Here is a 13706-nt window from a genome sequence, read left to right on the forward strand (position 1 = left end):
TAATGGGAAAGGTACCAGGACAAGGACATCTTGACTTTGGCTCTGGTTCTTGTCCAAACCACGTGGCTTGGCTCCAGTCTTCCGCTGGGACTTCTGCCGTCTCTTCTGGAATGCCCGTCTGGCCTTCTGTAGCTGGCTTGCCATGAATACTTCAAACCGGCTCACCACAGACTTGGTTTTAATCTCTTCATCAACCTCCCAGACGTCTTCAAACGTCAGCGGTTTCTTGTAACCTTTCAGAACAATGCTGAAACAAGAGCGACCCTAGGCTGAAACACTATAGGCTGCATTAGAAGATCCTTGCTGCCTGTGTCAAACCTTGCCTTCCAGATGGCAGGGAGGGCCGAGAAGTGAGACTTCTGCATTGCTCCATTACCTGCGCATCCTGCCCTTGGAACACGGCAGAGGAGGGGAGAGACAGAAAAGGAAGGGTGTGCAAACAGTGAAGTGTGTTAAAAGACAGCTGGCAAGAAAAAGGTCGTAGCCCTGTGGAACGAAGAGCCAAAAATTCATCGTCGCCAGTCCCCACTCCTGTTCCTTCCTCTGCAAGCACTGGCTGCCTCTGCCCTGCACAGCTGTTGGAATGCCCTTATGAAACAGAGCAGATCGCATGGCTGCCTTTATTCTACCTCCCTAGATCAGGGGAATCCAGCTAGGGTTTAAGAAAGTGGATGCAGAATAAATCTTTGCAATAGCTTCCAACTGGAACTAACCTTTCCTCTTAACATGAGTGTAATATGGTGACTTTGTCACCAGGGGTAACCACAGATGCCTCCACAGCTTACTTATGTCCATCACGACTTTAAAATTATAATCATTTTTAGACCCATTGCCACATCTTATTGTTTAATGCTTTGATTTAAAAGTATATTTATTGTTTTATCACAAATTTTGTAAACTTTTTTTAAACTTTTTTTTGACACAGGGTCTTAAATTCAGGCCAGCCTTGAACTCACAGTCATCCTCCTGCCTCAGCCTTCTGAATGCTGGGTTTACAGGTGTGTGCCACCATGCCTGGTGTGAAACATTTTTATAACTACTACATTTCAACACAGACATTCCTTGTTTAACAACAGAGTTTAGTTCTGGTGACTAGGTTATTCAATGAACTAGTTGCTAAATGAGGAATTGTATGTACATCACAACATTCAGAAGAAATGGTCAAAGGAAATTCCAACTGGATGACTTTTCTTTTATTTACATAATTCTTACATGTAGTTCTATAATGCATGACAGAACATAAAACTATAGTACTGTACAGTACAATCAGCAAAAAAATAAAATGTTATAAACAAGGGAAACTATACCAAAAAACATCACTGAGGCTCTATCAAATAACATGTACAGAACTGTACAAACAAAAGATAGGTCCTAAGTCCAAGCAGTACGACTCAGTTGAAAGTCTGAATGGTCATTAATCAGGTAGGTTGTTAAATAAGGAATGTCTGTATCTTTTATTTCCTTTATAATTCATGTCTTTTATTTTATGCTTCTCTTCTTTTGGTACCAATAATTGAACTCAAGACTTCGCACTTGCCAGGTAGATGCTTATGCTGCTAAGCTATAGCCCTGGCATATTTTATGCTTTTAAAATAGTACCTAGGGGAGAAACAGGAAGGAAGCTATGCAGTCCCCCACATGCCAGTGTTGGCCCTGCCAACCAGGGAGAAACAGGAAGGAGGTCACTCTCCCTACATGATAAGCCAGCTGGCTCGGGGCTGGGAAAGAAGAACCACTCCCCATAAGCAACTGGCTGATTTGGAGGAACACAGGCTGAGATGATAACAACCGAAGTAATGAAACAACCTAATGTTTATATCGTTTGATTGACTTTGGAAATCTAAAGCTGGTAGTCTGAGCAACTATTTAGGGGATAACATCATGCAATATAGTGACTATTATGGATCTCCTACTATCTTATTACTGCTTTTGTTTTGTTTTGGTTTGGTTTCATTTTAGTGTTCTTTTTTATCCCCTTTAAAATAAAGGGGGAAAAAACCCAGTACCTAGGAAGGGGTTCATGGGCTTCACCAGGCTCCCAAAGGGTACAGAACTACAAAGGTCAAGGATATCTGTCTCAGACACCCCCTGGTAGCCCAGCCCAGCTATTTCACCTCTTATCTTCCAAATCTGCACTGTACTGCCTGCCTCAAATTTCTCTCTTCCTGTCCCACTGTCTCTCTTCTTTTCTCCTGTGGAACTCTCAGGCTATCAAGAGTACGTCCCTTTCATCCTCTAGACTAATCTGCCCAATGAAGGGGATGAATTAAACTAACCTGTAAGTTTCAACATTTTCTTACACTAGAAGAGAAAAGGGGTCCACAGGAGGCTCTTTAAAAAATTAAGCTTTCTTTCATTTTCAGAAAAATGAGAAAGTAGGAATATAGAAATTTCATACTCCAGGCATTTCCTACCTGTCAAACCAACTAAAGGTAAGGTTACTCAAAAACGAAGCTGTGGATGATGGATTCTGAAAGATATGAAAAATTAAAAAGAAATTAGAGAAACTATTGGACTCTAAAATCAGAAATATTTTTCTGGAGATGATGGTGTGCTAAATATATATATTTATTTGGAGACTATAAGGTCATTAACAGAAGGATAATCAGATTTTCTGGCTTAGATCTATAAATTAATTGCATATGCCAAAAACTGGTGAATGAACATAAAAGTCAGTATTTCAATATGTTCACCATTGTATCCTTAAGAATAAAATATTCTGTATTACAAGTTGAGTATCCCTTATCCAAAATGCTTGGGACCAGAAGTGTTTTAGATTTTTGCAACACTGCAGAGATTTTTTGAAAATTTTGGGTTCAGAGAATTTCAGATTTCAGATGCTCATGTTAGAGCTCCTCTGTATGTAACTTATTTCAGGTTTATGGGATCTCCATAAGACCCAGACATCTCAAAGTTTAATTTTTAAGATATCATCCAATTAAGTAATATACAAAATGGGCATATTTAGAATCTTACACTTGATAAGTCATTTTTTTCTGAAAATGTTGAAAGGATCAGGATCAGGATCTGGAATCCATAAGAGATGAAGAACAGGCAGGAATAGGCCAGATTGGAACTGCTGTCCTATGGGGAGAAAAGACCCAAAGAAAATAAGCCTTTTATTCAAATTAAACATAAACTTAATTTTGTAGCCCAGGTCAGCTATTTTATTTATTTTTAAATATATAAATACAAATGAAATATAAATAAATATAGACACACACACACACGTGTGTGTGTGTGTGTGTATGTGTGTGTGTGATTAAAGCATATTATCAAATTCCCCCAGTATAATTCTATCCTGGAGCTCAACTGACTTGATGTCATTGACTCTGAGTTAGAAGTTGCACAGCAGAAAGAAAGAAAAAGAACTTGTCCAGCAATACATCTTCATGTCACACCCTTTTCTCCTTACCTTTAGGAGTGCCCGGATAAGAGTCTGAAATTGGAAAGTGTCACAACATATTGAGAGAATCCAAAATATGGACAGGAACCAAGAATTCTTCTGCACGCACCATTGCCTGCTGTATTGGATCAGCAAAACCAGGAGCTAGAGAAAAATTTATATGAAGTTCTGAAAAACAGCATCATTAACCAAGGACAGGAGGGGAGAAAGAAGTCAGACAAGAAGGAATAAAAGAAAGCTGAAGGAGGAGATTGTTGAAACTAATCTGGCCAAGCAGAGAGCACATAAATGCCAACCTCTACATCTGCTCACTGATACTGTCTAAGTCTTTCAGAGCTTCATCTCTGTTTCCCACACTCAAGTGGGAAGTTAGCCAAGACAGTGAAGTTACTTTGCACGCTAAGAAGATCTTTTCAAGACTCAGTGAATTCAATTCAGGTACTAGGTCAAGGATGCAGACTTTTGTTCATGTGATTTTGTTTTTTATGAGATGGACTCTTTCTATGTAGCTCAGGCTGGCCTCAAATTCATGGTGATCCTCTTGCCTCCACCTCCTGAGTGCTGAGATTATAAGTGTGCTCCATCATGCTCAACAGAGGACGCAGATTCTAATGACTAGATATAAGTTGTCTATATCTTGATTTTTTCAAATATTGGATTAAAAAATTTAAAAACCTAAAATCTTGCCTTGAGTCATCTCACATATATATGTTAGTTTCCTAACCTGTACTGTGCTAGTAAGCCAGTGCTCCAGGGGAAAAGCTAATTTGTAGAATATGCCAATTTCGTGGTGTACATACTCCCACTTGGGTAGATTTCAAGCTCCAACATGATGTCACTTAATGTAGTTTGGAAAGAGATATACACAATCATCTCTGTGTGAGATTAAGAGACACCACTGTCTACACCCCTCTTTGCATGTTCCTTTACAATGGTAGCAAACAAAAATGCTTCCCAGTAGCTCACACTACTAATAATGGCAGGGCAAACAGAGCATGGGGAGGGGCTGTGCCAACTGCCCGGTCTAAAGGGGCAGCAGCTTTTCAGTCTCAACTGGCCACAGCCCTGTGGGAATGTAGGTTCCTGGTTGTTGGATATTCTGGTTGTTTAAGAAACTTTATGAATCAAAACAATGATGTGCTATTTTCTTTCTTTTTATTGCATTTTAAAATTTTATTGGTGCATTTTAGATCTAGAGAATGATAATATTCATCACACAAAATTTGTGCCTATACATGATATATCTTGCTTCTCATTTTTCCCCATTCTCCTCCCTGCCCTTCAACTCCTCTTTGCCTCCTTATTTACAAAAGTTTTGCTTCCAATTTTTCCTCCTATTCTTTTTCTTCTCTCCTTTCTCCCTCCTTCTTTCCATGTTCCCTTCTCATTCGAGCATTTAAAATGGTAACAACTAATTTGTTTTTAAAACACTGGTTAGCCCTCTCCCAAAAAAAAAAAATCTATACAAAAGCCCTAGACTCTGTGACCCACTGATCAGTCACCAATCAATTTAAAATAATATTTATAGCACTTAAAATTATTTTACTCTAAGAAACTTGGACTCCATCAATGATCCTTAGATGACAAAATAGAGGGCATAAAATCAGAAAAAGGTAAAAAGCTAAAATTTGTTTCATCCATTACAAGCAAGTTTTGATTCACTGAAAGTCCTTGACAAAGGTAGGTGAAATTGGACTAAATTTTATCTCCAAAAGTACATTTTAGCTATGCATAGAGAGAAGATAAACAGGGTAGAAGTGGCAATAGCCTTACCCACGTGCCCAGGTAGAGGATTGGGTTGGTATATTTCACAGGGGGAGTCGTGGCTTGTCCAGAGTCTTCTGTGAGTGCAAGGACCAGCTCTATGGCCGCCAGAATAAAAAGAAGCCCAACGAGCACCTGAGAAGGGGAAAGGAACACTGTCAGGGGTATCTCATTCTCTGTAAGGCTCTTAGAACAGAATGGTCTCCAGTGGCAGATGCAAAGATTCGATATAGTAATTCAGATAATGCACTTAATAAATTTTTGAAGTGAATGGATACATATACAGTGGTACCTTGGTTCCTGTTGATTGGTTCCAGGAGGCTCAATGACTACCAAAACCGATAAACATCACATTTTTTTGTTTTATTTTTGGGGGGGAGGTTCTGGAAAGGGTAGCAAATCTCAAGGCCATCAACATCAACAGAAGTACTAGTTTTTACATTGAATACCAAACAAATGACAAGTATCAGGATGAAATGTTCTTGTCCCAATGAGTAGAATACCAAATTTGATGAGTTTCAAAGCAGTCAAGCAACAAAGTATGACTGTTGTTCAATGGGATAAAGCTCATAGTATGAAATAAACTTCAAAAAATGGAATACAGTTCAAAGTATACCATGATAAATGTTTTTAAGGAATGTAAATGTGATGGGTTCAAAACATGTCCACAATTTTTTGATATTCTTCCCTTCAGCATGGGACACTTAGTTCCCTTACTTTGAGTATGGACTGAATTTGGTGACTTAACCCTAATGAATAGAAAATTACAGGAATGACATGTGTCATCCAAATTTAGGTCATAAAAGCCAGCACAGCTTCTTTCTTCTTTAGTCTCTGACATCATTCGCTCTGGGGAAAATGACCAACCCTGTCAAAAGAACATTCAAATTATGGAGAGGAAGATCTGCTCGCTAAGGAAGTAAGACCTCGTGCCAGAAGTCAGCGAGAAACTGACTCTTCCTTCCAATAGCCATGTGAAAAAGGCACCTGAGAAGCAGATCTTCTAGCCTCAGGCATGAGAAACCCTTAAGCAGAAGGTAGGTAAGTAGACCCCAAATTTCTGATCCACATGAACTATAAGACAGTTGTGTGTGTGTGTGTGTGGTAATTGTGGGAATTGAACCCAAAGCCTTTGCACTAAGCTACATCTCTAGCTCTTTTTATGCTTTTTTTTTTGGAGGCAGGGATTTGGTAAATTGATATATTACCCAAGCTGGGCTCAAACTCCCGCCTCAGCCTCCCAGAGTGCTAGAATTACAGGGGTGTGTCATTACACCCAGCTAAAATGTTTATTGATGCTACTAAATTTTAGGGTAACTTGGCAAATAGTTTTATTGTTACTCAGCAATAGAAAGTTAATATAGTTGCAGTCTGGTGTGGTGGTGCATTCCTGTAATCCCAGCACTCGGGAGGCTGAGGCAAGAAGATCCCTGGAAGTTTGAGTCCAGCCTGGGCTACATCATGAATTCAAGGCAAGCCTGCACTACATAGCGAGACTCTGTTTCAAATAAACAAGAAAAAGAAAGTTAACATCCTGCTTAAAAGAAGGATCTTCTGTTCCAACTGGGATGGCACTCTTCCCTTTCTTTCCTTATTGGTTCCAGTTTTGGTCCCCCATAACCTTTGAAAGTAATATTTCAAATAACTGTGACTATTTCATCTCGGGATGTCCTCAAGCCAAAAAAAAGGTGAGACCGTTAAACATGATCCATAGTGCATTGTGCTAAAGCCCCCGCCGCCACCACCATCCAACAGGAAGGAAAACTACCGCTTCCACTGAGGAGGTACACAAGTATTTCAGCCTTCAGTGAAGTTCTCTATCTATTACCACATCTCTTTCCCTCAGACCTTTCTCTTTACACCCATCTATATCCACTTGGTCTCTTTTTTGGAGGACAGTACAAGACATGATCTCACTGTAAAATTCAGGCTGGCCTTGAACTCATAAAAATCCTCTTGCCTCACCTACAGAGTGCTGGAATATACTATCATGTCCTGTTTCTCTACTTATTCTTAAACAAGAGGTAATCAAAACATATACGATGAGTTGAAATACAAATTGTTACTGTATAAAGACACATATCACCTTTAATCCCCCTCAAAATATTCCCATCATTCTTGCCATTTTCTGAAGAAATTCTGGAAGTCATCTTTCCTAAGTCTTAATGAGGGATAATTAAAAAAATCAGTGAGTACTCTGCTGAGTGCCATCTAAAGCAAAGGTAGGCTCAAAAAGACATGATGGTGGACCCTCTTTCACCTTTTCACAGCATTTGGCACTGTGGGAATTTGGCTCTTCTCCAGAGTCAAAATGAGCATGAAAGATGTCTTGAATTGATTCATGACATCAAGGCAGTAAAGACAACATGATCAAAGACATTTGTAGAAGAAGACTTTCAAAACTGCTTTAGAAAATGGCAAGAATGATGGGTGAGTTGGTCAAAGCAAGAGAAAGAGTTTTGCAGAAGATTAATGGAAATGTCTCTTTCATTGTAATAAACTTTTTATTTATTTATTTACTTTTCTTGAGACAAAGTTTTCTTATGTAGTTCAGACTGGCCCTGAACTGATTTTTTAGCCTAGGTAGTCCTCGACTCACAGTGATTTTCCTGCTCTCTGCTTCCTGAGTGCTAGGATTACAGGCATGCACAACTATGCTCAACTTGTAATAAATTTTTAAAACTTTCAACATTCGTCATATTTTTCAATTATACCTTGTAAATCTCAATCATCCAGAATGGTTCAAGCAGAGATATTGCACCCTTCACAGTGAAAAACAGCCAAGGGAGAATATAAACACAATTTCATAAACAGGACCAGTGTTATTATTCACTGAGGAAGAGTCAAAGATACATGGATAACAGGACTACCTTTTACCCAAGTATATAATATATTATATTTTTCTCTTTCATAAGAAACTATGACACATGGAGAAAAAATAAATTGAGGTAGAAATTACATTGGCTTTTAGGTAAATTAGGAGATAAAATTGAGCAAGCCCAAGCTAGCACACCCTTGATGACCAGTAGGTAGAACAGTAACCAGCAGACCACTATGCAAGCCAAGGAAAAGTAGATGGCCTGACACAGGCTCAAATGGATCAAGCTGAAGGAACTGGTTAGAAATACACTGAAAAATTCTTATCAAAAATGTCCACTTTACTTTGTAAGGAACTTCTTTAAAACAATAACAGCAAACTATATCTTAATAGCTCAGTGCAAAAGGTAGGCACGAAATATAGGTGGATAATTTAAAAAAAAACACAAATGGATTTTAAACATAAGAAAACATGTTCAATCTCTCTTATAATGACAGAACAACTTGAAATTATGATACACCATTTTTACCTAACCAAATTAACGAACATCAAAGTTGAGTAAACTGGGATACAGTTTAATCATAGAGCATGATGCTTAGCTTGCTTGAGGTTCTGAGTTCAGTCTCTAGTACTTCACACATACACTTTACTCAGGAATTTCATTTTTAGGAATTTTCCCTTCAAAGACACACTCCCAAGTTCAAGGCATATCTTATGTGACATGCTTATGATGGCAGACATGTAGAAACCATCTAAGTTCCTATCACGTGGGGTACATCTGAATATAGCATCTTAAGTAGCTAGTGAAAATACAGAAACAGATATTTATGCACTAAAGTGAAAGGATCTCCAAGGTACCCAAGAGCATCCATAGGGCACTAACATTTGTGACAAGAGAAACAAGTGTGGAGATGATTGTAAAACCCCAGGCTGTCTCTAAAAGAACAAGGAACTGTTATCAGTGAACACAAAATAAAACTGGAATTAATGACTATTGTATACCCTTTTTTACCTTCCAAATCTTACAAGCCTCTGAGAATCACCTATTCAAAATGTAAAAAGTTAAATACAAGAACACCCTGTTTTAAGAAATGACCATTCACAACTGATGAAACACTTAACATGTTTAAAAAATCAGTTTCATTAGTATTCATGCAAAGCAAAACAATAAAATGCCATTTTTGCAAGTAAAATTAACAAAGCTGAAAGTATCATGCATAATGCTAACAAGAATGCAGAGACGTGCACTTTAACACAATTTTGATGAGAATCTAAATTGACAAAAACCTTATAAGATTATAAAAATTTCCCATTGAGTTCTTTTTTGTTTGTTTGTTTATTTTTATTTTTATTTAAGGAGAAAAGAAAAGAAAGAAAAAAAAACAGTGAAGGGGTACAAGTTATACAGATTTACAGAAGAAAAAAATGCGCAGTAGGAAATCACTAGTTAATGGATTACATATTGCCATCTTAGAAATAATTGTTCAAGTCACAAAATTAAAGCTTGTAGAGTGGACATTCCAACAATGATACTGCAAACAGTTCTGTTCAATGATCCAATAAAACTCTGTGATATCATTTTCTATCTTATACATTTAAATATACATGCAGTTATATAGTTTAGAGCACTTTCTTTTCCTCTCTTTTGTACAGTGACTATTACACATTTTGAGTTTCATTGCTCCCACGGTTCTTATTGCTTTTTTGGAAGAGAGTAAAACCAAATGTGACATAACAGAACAGAATCGGTCAAGTCAAAAGGGTGGACATAATAGATAATATAAAAACATAATACAAGGTGATCAACAATGGTTACCATAATGCCTCCCGCTATTTCTAATAGAATTGCCTATATGATTAGTTGTAATACAATTGAACAAAACCGTAAAGAATAAAACCGACAAAACCAAAACATTGGAGATATTGTAGGTCTTCAAAAGTAGATAAAAGTCAATGAGAATGGGCGTTATAATGAATCTCATTATCTTCTCAGCTGATGCCTAAACTTTCGAACCTGATACTATCCAGCAAAACAGAATAGAGGAACCTCAGTCAAAAACAAGATGGTGAGAGTAATACAGGGCTTCAAATCGAGATAATAGAAAGTCAAAGTGGGTTACTATATTATATCCTGCTATATTTTTCCCTTTAATTAAATGGATAAAAATAAAAAAGTAAATAATGGAGTGGAGATTGAGAAAAAAGAGGGCATAACAGTGAAACAGGGCAGATCAAAACATAACCATTTAAGCAAAATAGTGTTTCACCACCAGATAATCCTGACCCAAAAATAGTTACCATATTGACTCCCTCCCTGAAGTCCTTGAGTACAACTTCATATACTGTAGCATTAAGTATATCAAAACAATGTAAAACCATTTAAGAGAATGACAGCATTATAGAGTATTTAGAATCGACTAACAGAAAATGAACAATGGTCTCTGTATAATCTCCTTGTCTTTAAAAGGTTTTTGCTTATACTATCGTACATAACAAAATCCAATAAGATACAACCTGTTTAGACCATTGGAGACAGAAGAACAAAAGCTAGATGAGACTTCAAAACAAGATGGTACTAAATCAGCATTACCTATTAAGATGTCATTTTCTCCAAAAAAAGCTGTTCCTATCATCCAATCTTCTCTGTCTCATTTCTGTTGAGCTCTTTTTCTGTCAGTAGCTGTCAGTTTGTCTTCTTCATTTTGTTCTCTGCTCCATTCGTTGTGGCCTCCCCGCCACTATTTCTGGGTTCTTTGTATTTTTCTTTTTTTAGAATATCCTGCAATACTTTCTGTAGGGTTGAATTGGTGGTTGCAAATTCCCCCAGTTCCTCTTTATCCTGGAAGCACCTCGTTTTTCCATCAATTTCCAGGGACAGTTGTGCAGGATATCTCAATCTTGGCTGGAGATTATTATCTTTCAAAGCTTGAATTATTTCTCCCCATGCTCTTCATGATTTGATGGTTTGTGAAGAGAAATCTGCTGTAATTCTGATGGGTATTCCCTTGTAAGTGATCTGTTTCTTGTCTCTTACAGCTTTTAATATTCTGTTCTTGTATTGAATTTCTGGAATTTTTATTATTATATGCCTGGGTGTTTCTCTGTTAGGGTTGTAGGTAGCTGGGGTCCTGTATGCCTCATACATCTGAGTATCTTTACCTTTTGCTAAATTAGGAAAATTCTCTTGGATTATTTCTGTGAGTAGCTTTTGTAGTTCACTTGTTTGTGTCCCTACTTCTTCTTTTATGTTCTTAATCCTTAAGTTATGGCTCCTCTTATCATCTTCTTGTCTTTGTATTATTGCTGTGTGTTTCTTTGTTATTTTTAAGAAGTTTTTCATTTCATTCTCCCATGTTTCAAGTCTGCCCTCCAATTCAGATAGTCTGTCCTTAGTTTCTTTCAAGCTGTTATGCCAGTCTTGGATAGACTTCTTAATTTCTTGATAGTCCCTTTGAACCTGCTTCACATACTCAATGCTTTCTCTGTTTTCTCCATCAAGCAATTCTCCCCTCTTTTTCTGTTCTTCCATTCCACCATCTGCTTTTTCCTGGGTGGTGCTTAGCATTTCTCTAACTATTCTGCATACTTCTAGCTTCAGGTCATTGATAACTTCATTCCTGAATTGGTCTATGAGGCTCTCTAGATGGCGCTTAATGTATATTGGTGCGGTGTCCACTATTGCCTGATTCTCAGGATTGGGGGCCGAGGAGCCTTTTTTGTTGCTTCCCTTCCCCATATTTTCTGTTCCTTATAAAATGCAATCTTACATAGGAGGCCCGGCTTCCCTGCCTGTCAGCCACAGCCTGATCAAATTGCGCTGGCTAGTTGTTCCCGCCCACCGCTGCGCCCCAGGGAGTTGCGGAGGAGGCTGCCTACGCGGGAGTCGGTCGCTCCTCCGGGCCACCGTCAGGCTCTGGGATCTGGGTTAGGCCAGCCTAGGGAGTCCGCCAGCAGCGTCACTCAGGCCAGGTACTTTTCACCAATCCCGTCCGAGAGGGGAATGTGTGGCTGGAGTTGCCACCGCGCCCTGCTCTTACAGGACTGCCCGAGCCCAGAAAAACCTCCGCTGGAGTCAAACTGTGGTAGGGAGTCAGTTTCTCGCTCACCTCGCCACCAGTCAGTTTTCCTCCTTGTCCGTCCTGTTTCCGACTCCGTTCGCAGACTCCCGTTCCCAGAGCTCGGCGGGTCTCTCCTTGCCGAGCCGCTGTGGAGGCAGCCAGCCGCCGGACGGCGGGAAATCCAAACCGCGGCTTCCAATGGCGCGGGGTCGAGCCTCTACACCGAGTCTTTTCTGTTCCTATTTTAGCGCCAGGACTGTATCCTAAGTTGGATTCTCTCAGCCCAGTTCGTTCCTGAGTCAGCAGAGCATATCTCTACTGGTTCGTATCTCCTTAGTCCGCATCATTCCTGGCCTCTGAGCCGAGCCTTTCAGAGAGGCTTCAGTAGTTGCTGTTGTCTGTCCGCCATGTTCTCCGAGAAGTCTCCCATTGAGTTCTAAAGCCTCAAATGGCTCATATACTTTCTTTTCTTTCTTTCTTTCTTTTTTTTTTTTTTTTTTTTTTTTTGTCTTTTTCTTTTTTATTTGTACCGGGGATCGAACTCATGACTGCCTGCTTGCAAGGCAGGTGATTATGCCACTGAGCTAAATCCCCAGCCCCAGCTCATATACTTTCATATAGCAATTTTACTTCTCAGCTTCTATTCTGAGGAGATACATAAATTGTAGGTAAATGTTTATATACCAGAATTTAATTGGAATCTCATTTTTAAATGTGAAGAATTTTTAAAACCTGAAATAAATCCAGGATTTTTTGGAAGGAGTTAATTTTGCACAGTTGTTAAAATAAATTATGGCATATTGTACTCATGAACTATTATGTAATAATTAAAATTATGCTTTGGAGTAATATTAACATCACTAAGAATGTTTTTCATATCATTTTAAATTAAAAAGAGACTACATGACTACATATACAATGAGTTGAACAATATTTTGTAAATATGCAAAGAAAAAAATGAAAGCCTTCAGTTCAAAATGTCAGTGCATCCATTGATGCCATTTCTGCATCTCCTTGAAATGATAGTTAAAAAGTATCTAGGCAATAAATCCATATAGCACTGGTATATAAATGGAAAAGGATGGGCTCAGTAGATAAGGGGAGTCTTAGAAGACAAAAAAGAAACTTATCAGTAGGGACAAGTGTGCATGTTGGCACATGCCTATAATCCCAGCACTCAGGAAGCTGAGGTAAGAGAATTGCCATGAGTTTGAGGCCAACCTGGGCTACGTAATGAGTTCAAGCTGGCCTGAACACGCAATGAGACCCTGTCTCAAATAACCCAAACACACACACACACACACACACACACACACATATATATATATATATATATATAGAGAGAGAGAGAGAGAGAGAGAGAGAGAGAGACAGAGACAGAGAGACAGAGACAGAGACAGAGACTGTTAAAGCAGCACAGAACACTGCTGCTCAAAAAACACACAAGAACATATAGCACTAAAAGGGACCCAGAACTGAATGTCACAAGTTGCTGCTGTGCTGGAATCTCCATCGGTCTGCCCCACAATTCACTCTCTAGCCCATTCTTTCAAGCTTGGAACAGACACACATAATGGCTACTAAGGCTAAAGCAACTTTCTCACAGTAATTTATTTTGCTTCAGCCATTTCTTTCCTGTTCGGATCCTGCTTGATAGAGT

The 13706-nt window shown here is 38.7% G+C and overlaps 1 protein-coding gene across 2 annotated transcripts in view; it reads right to left on the reverse strand.

Moving 5' to 3' along the window:
• The window catches only part of Abcc2 (ATP binding cassette subfamily C member 2), a 73616-nt gene that overhangs the window by 43601 nt on the left and 16309 nt on the right, over positions 1-13706 (reverse strand). Inside the window, exons 3-7 of one of the 2 annotated variants that reach the window (XM_003479570.4) lie at positions 5180-5305; positions 3416-3550; positions 2977-3084; positions 2415-2470; positions 16-247 (exon numbers count right to left, since the gene is read on the reverse strand). In XM_003479570.4, coding sequence (XP_003479618.3) covers positions 16-247; positions 2415-2470; positions 2977-3084; positions 3416-3550; positions 5180-5305 — 657 coding nt within the window. Of the gene's footprint in view, positions 1-15; positions 248-2414; positions 2471-2976; positions 3085-3415; positions 3551-5179; positions 5306-13706 lie in introns of those variants that run through there. The other variant, XM_063245055.1, reaches the window with a different exon arrangement.

The sequence above is a fragment of the Cavia porcellus genome, unplaced genomic scaffold (assembly GCF_034190915.1).
Source record: "Cavia porcellus strain 051 isolate PalLab524CR breed Dunkin Hartley unplaced genomic scaffold, mCavPor4.1 scaffold_2, whole genome shotgun sequence".
Taxonomy (NCBI): domain Eukaryota; kingdom Metazoa; phylum Chordata; class Mammalia; order Rodentia; family Caviidae; genus Cavia; species Cavia porcellus.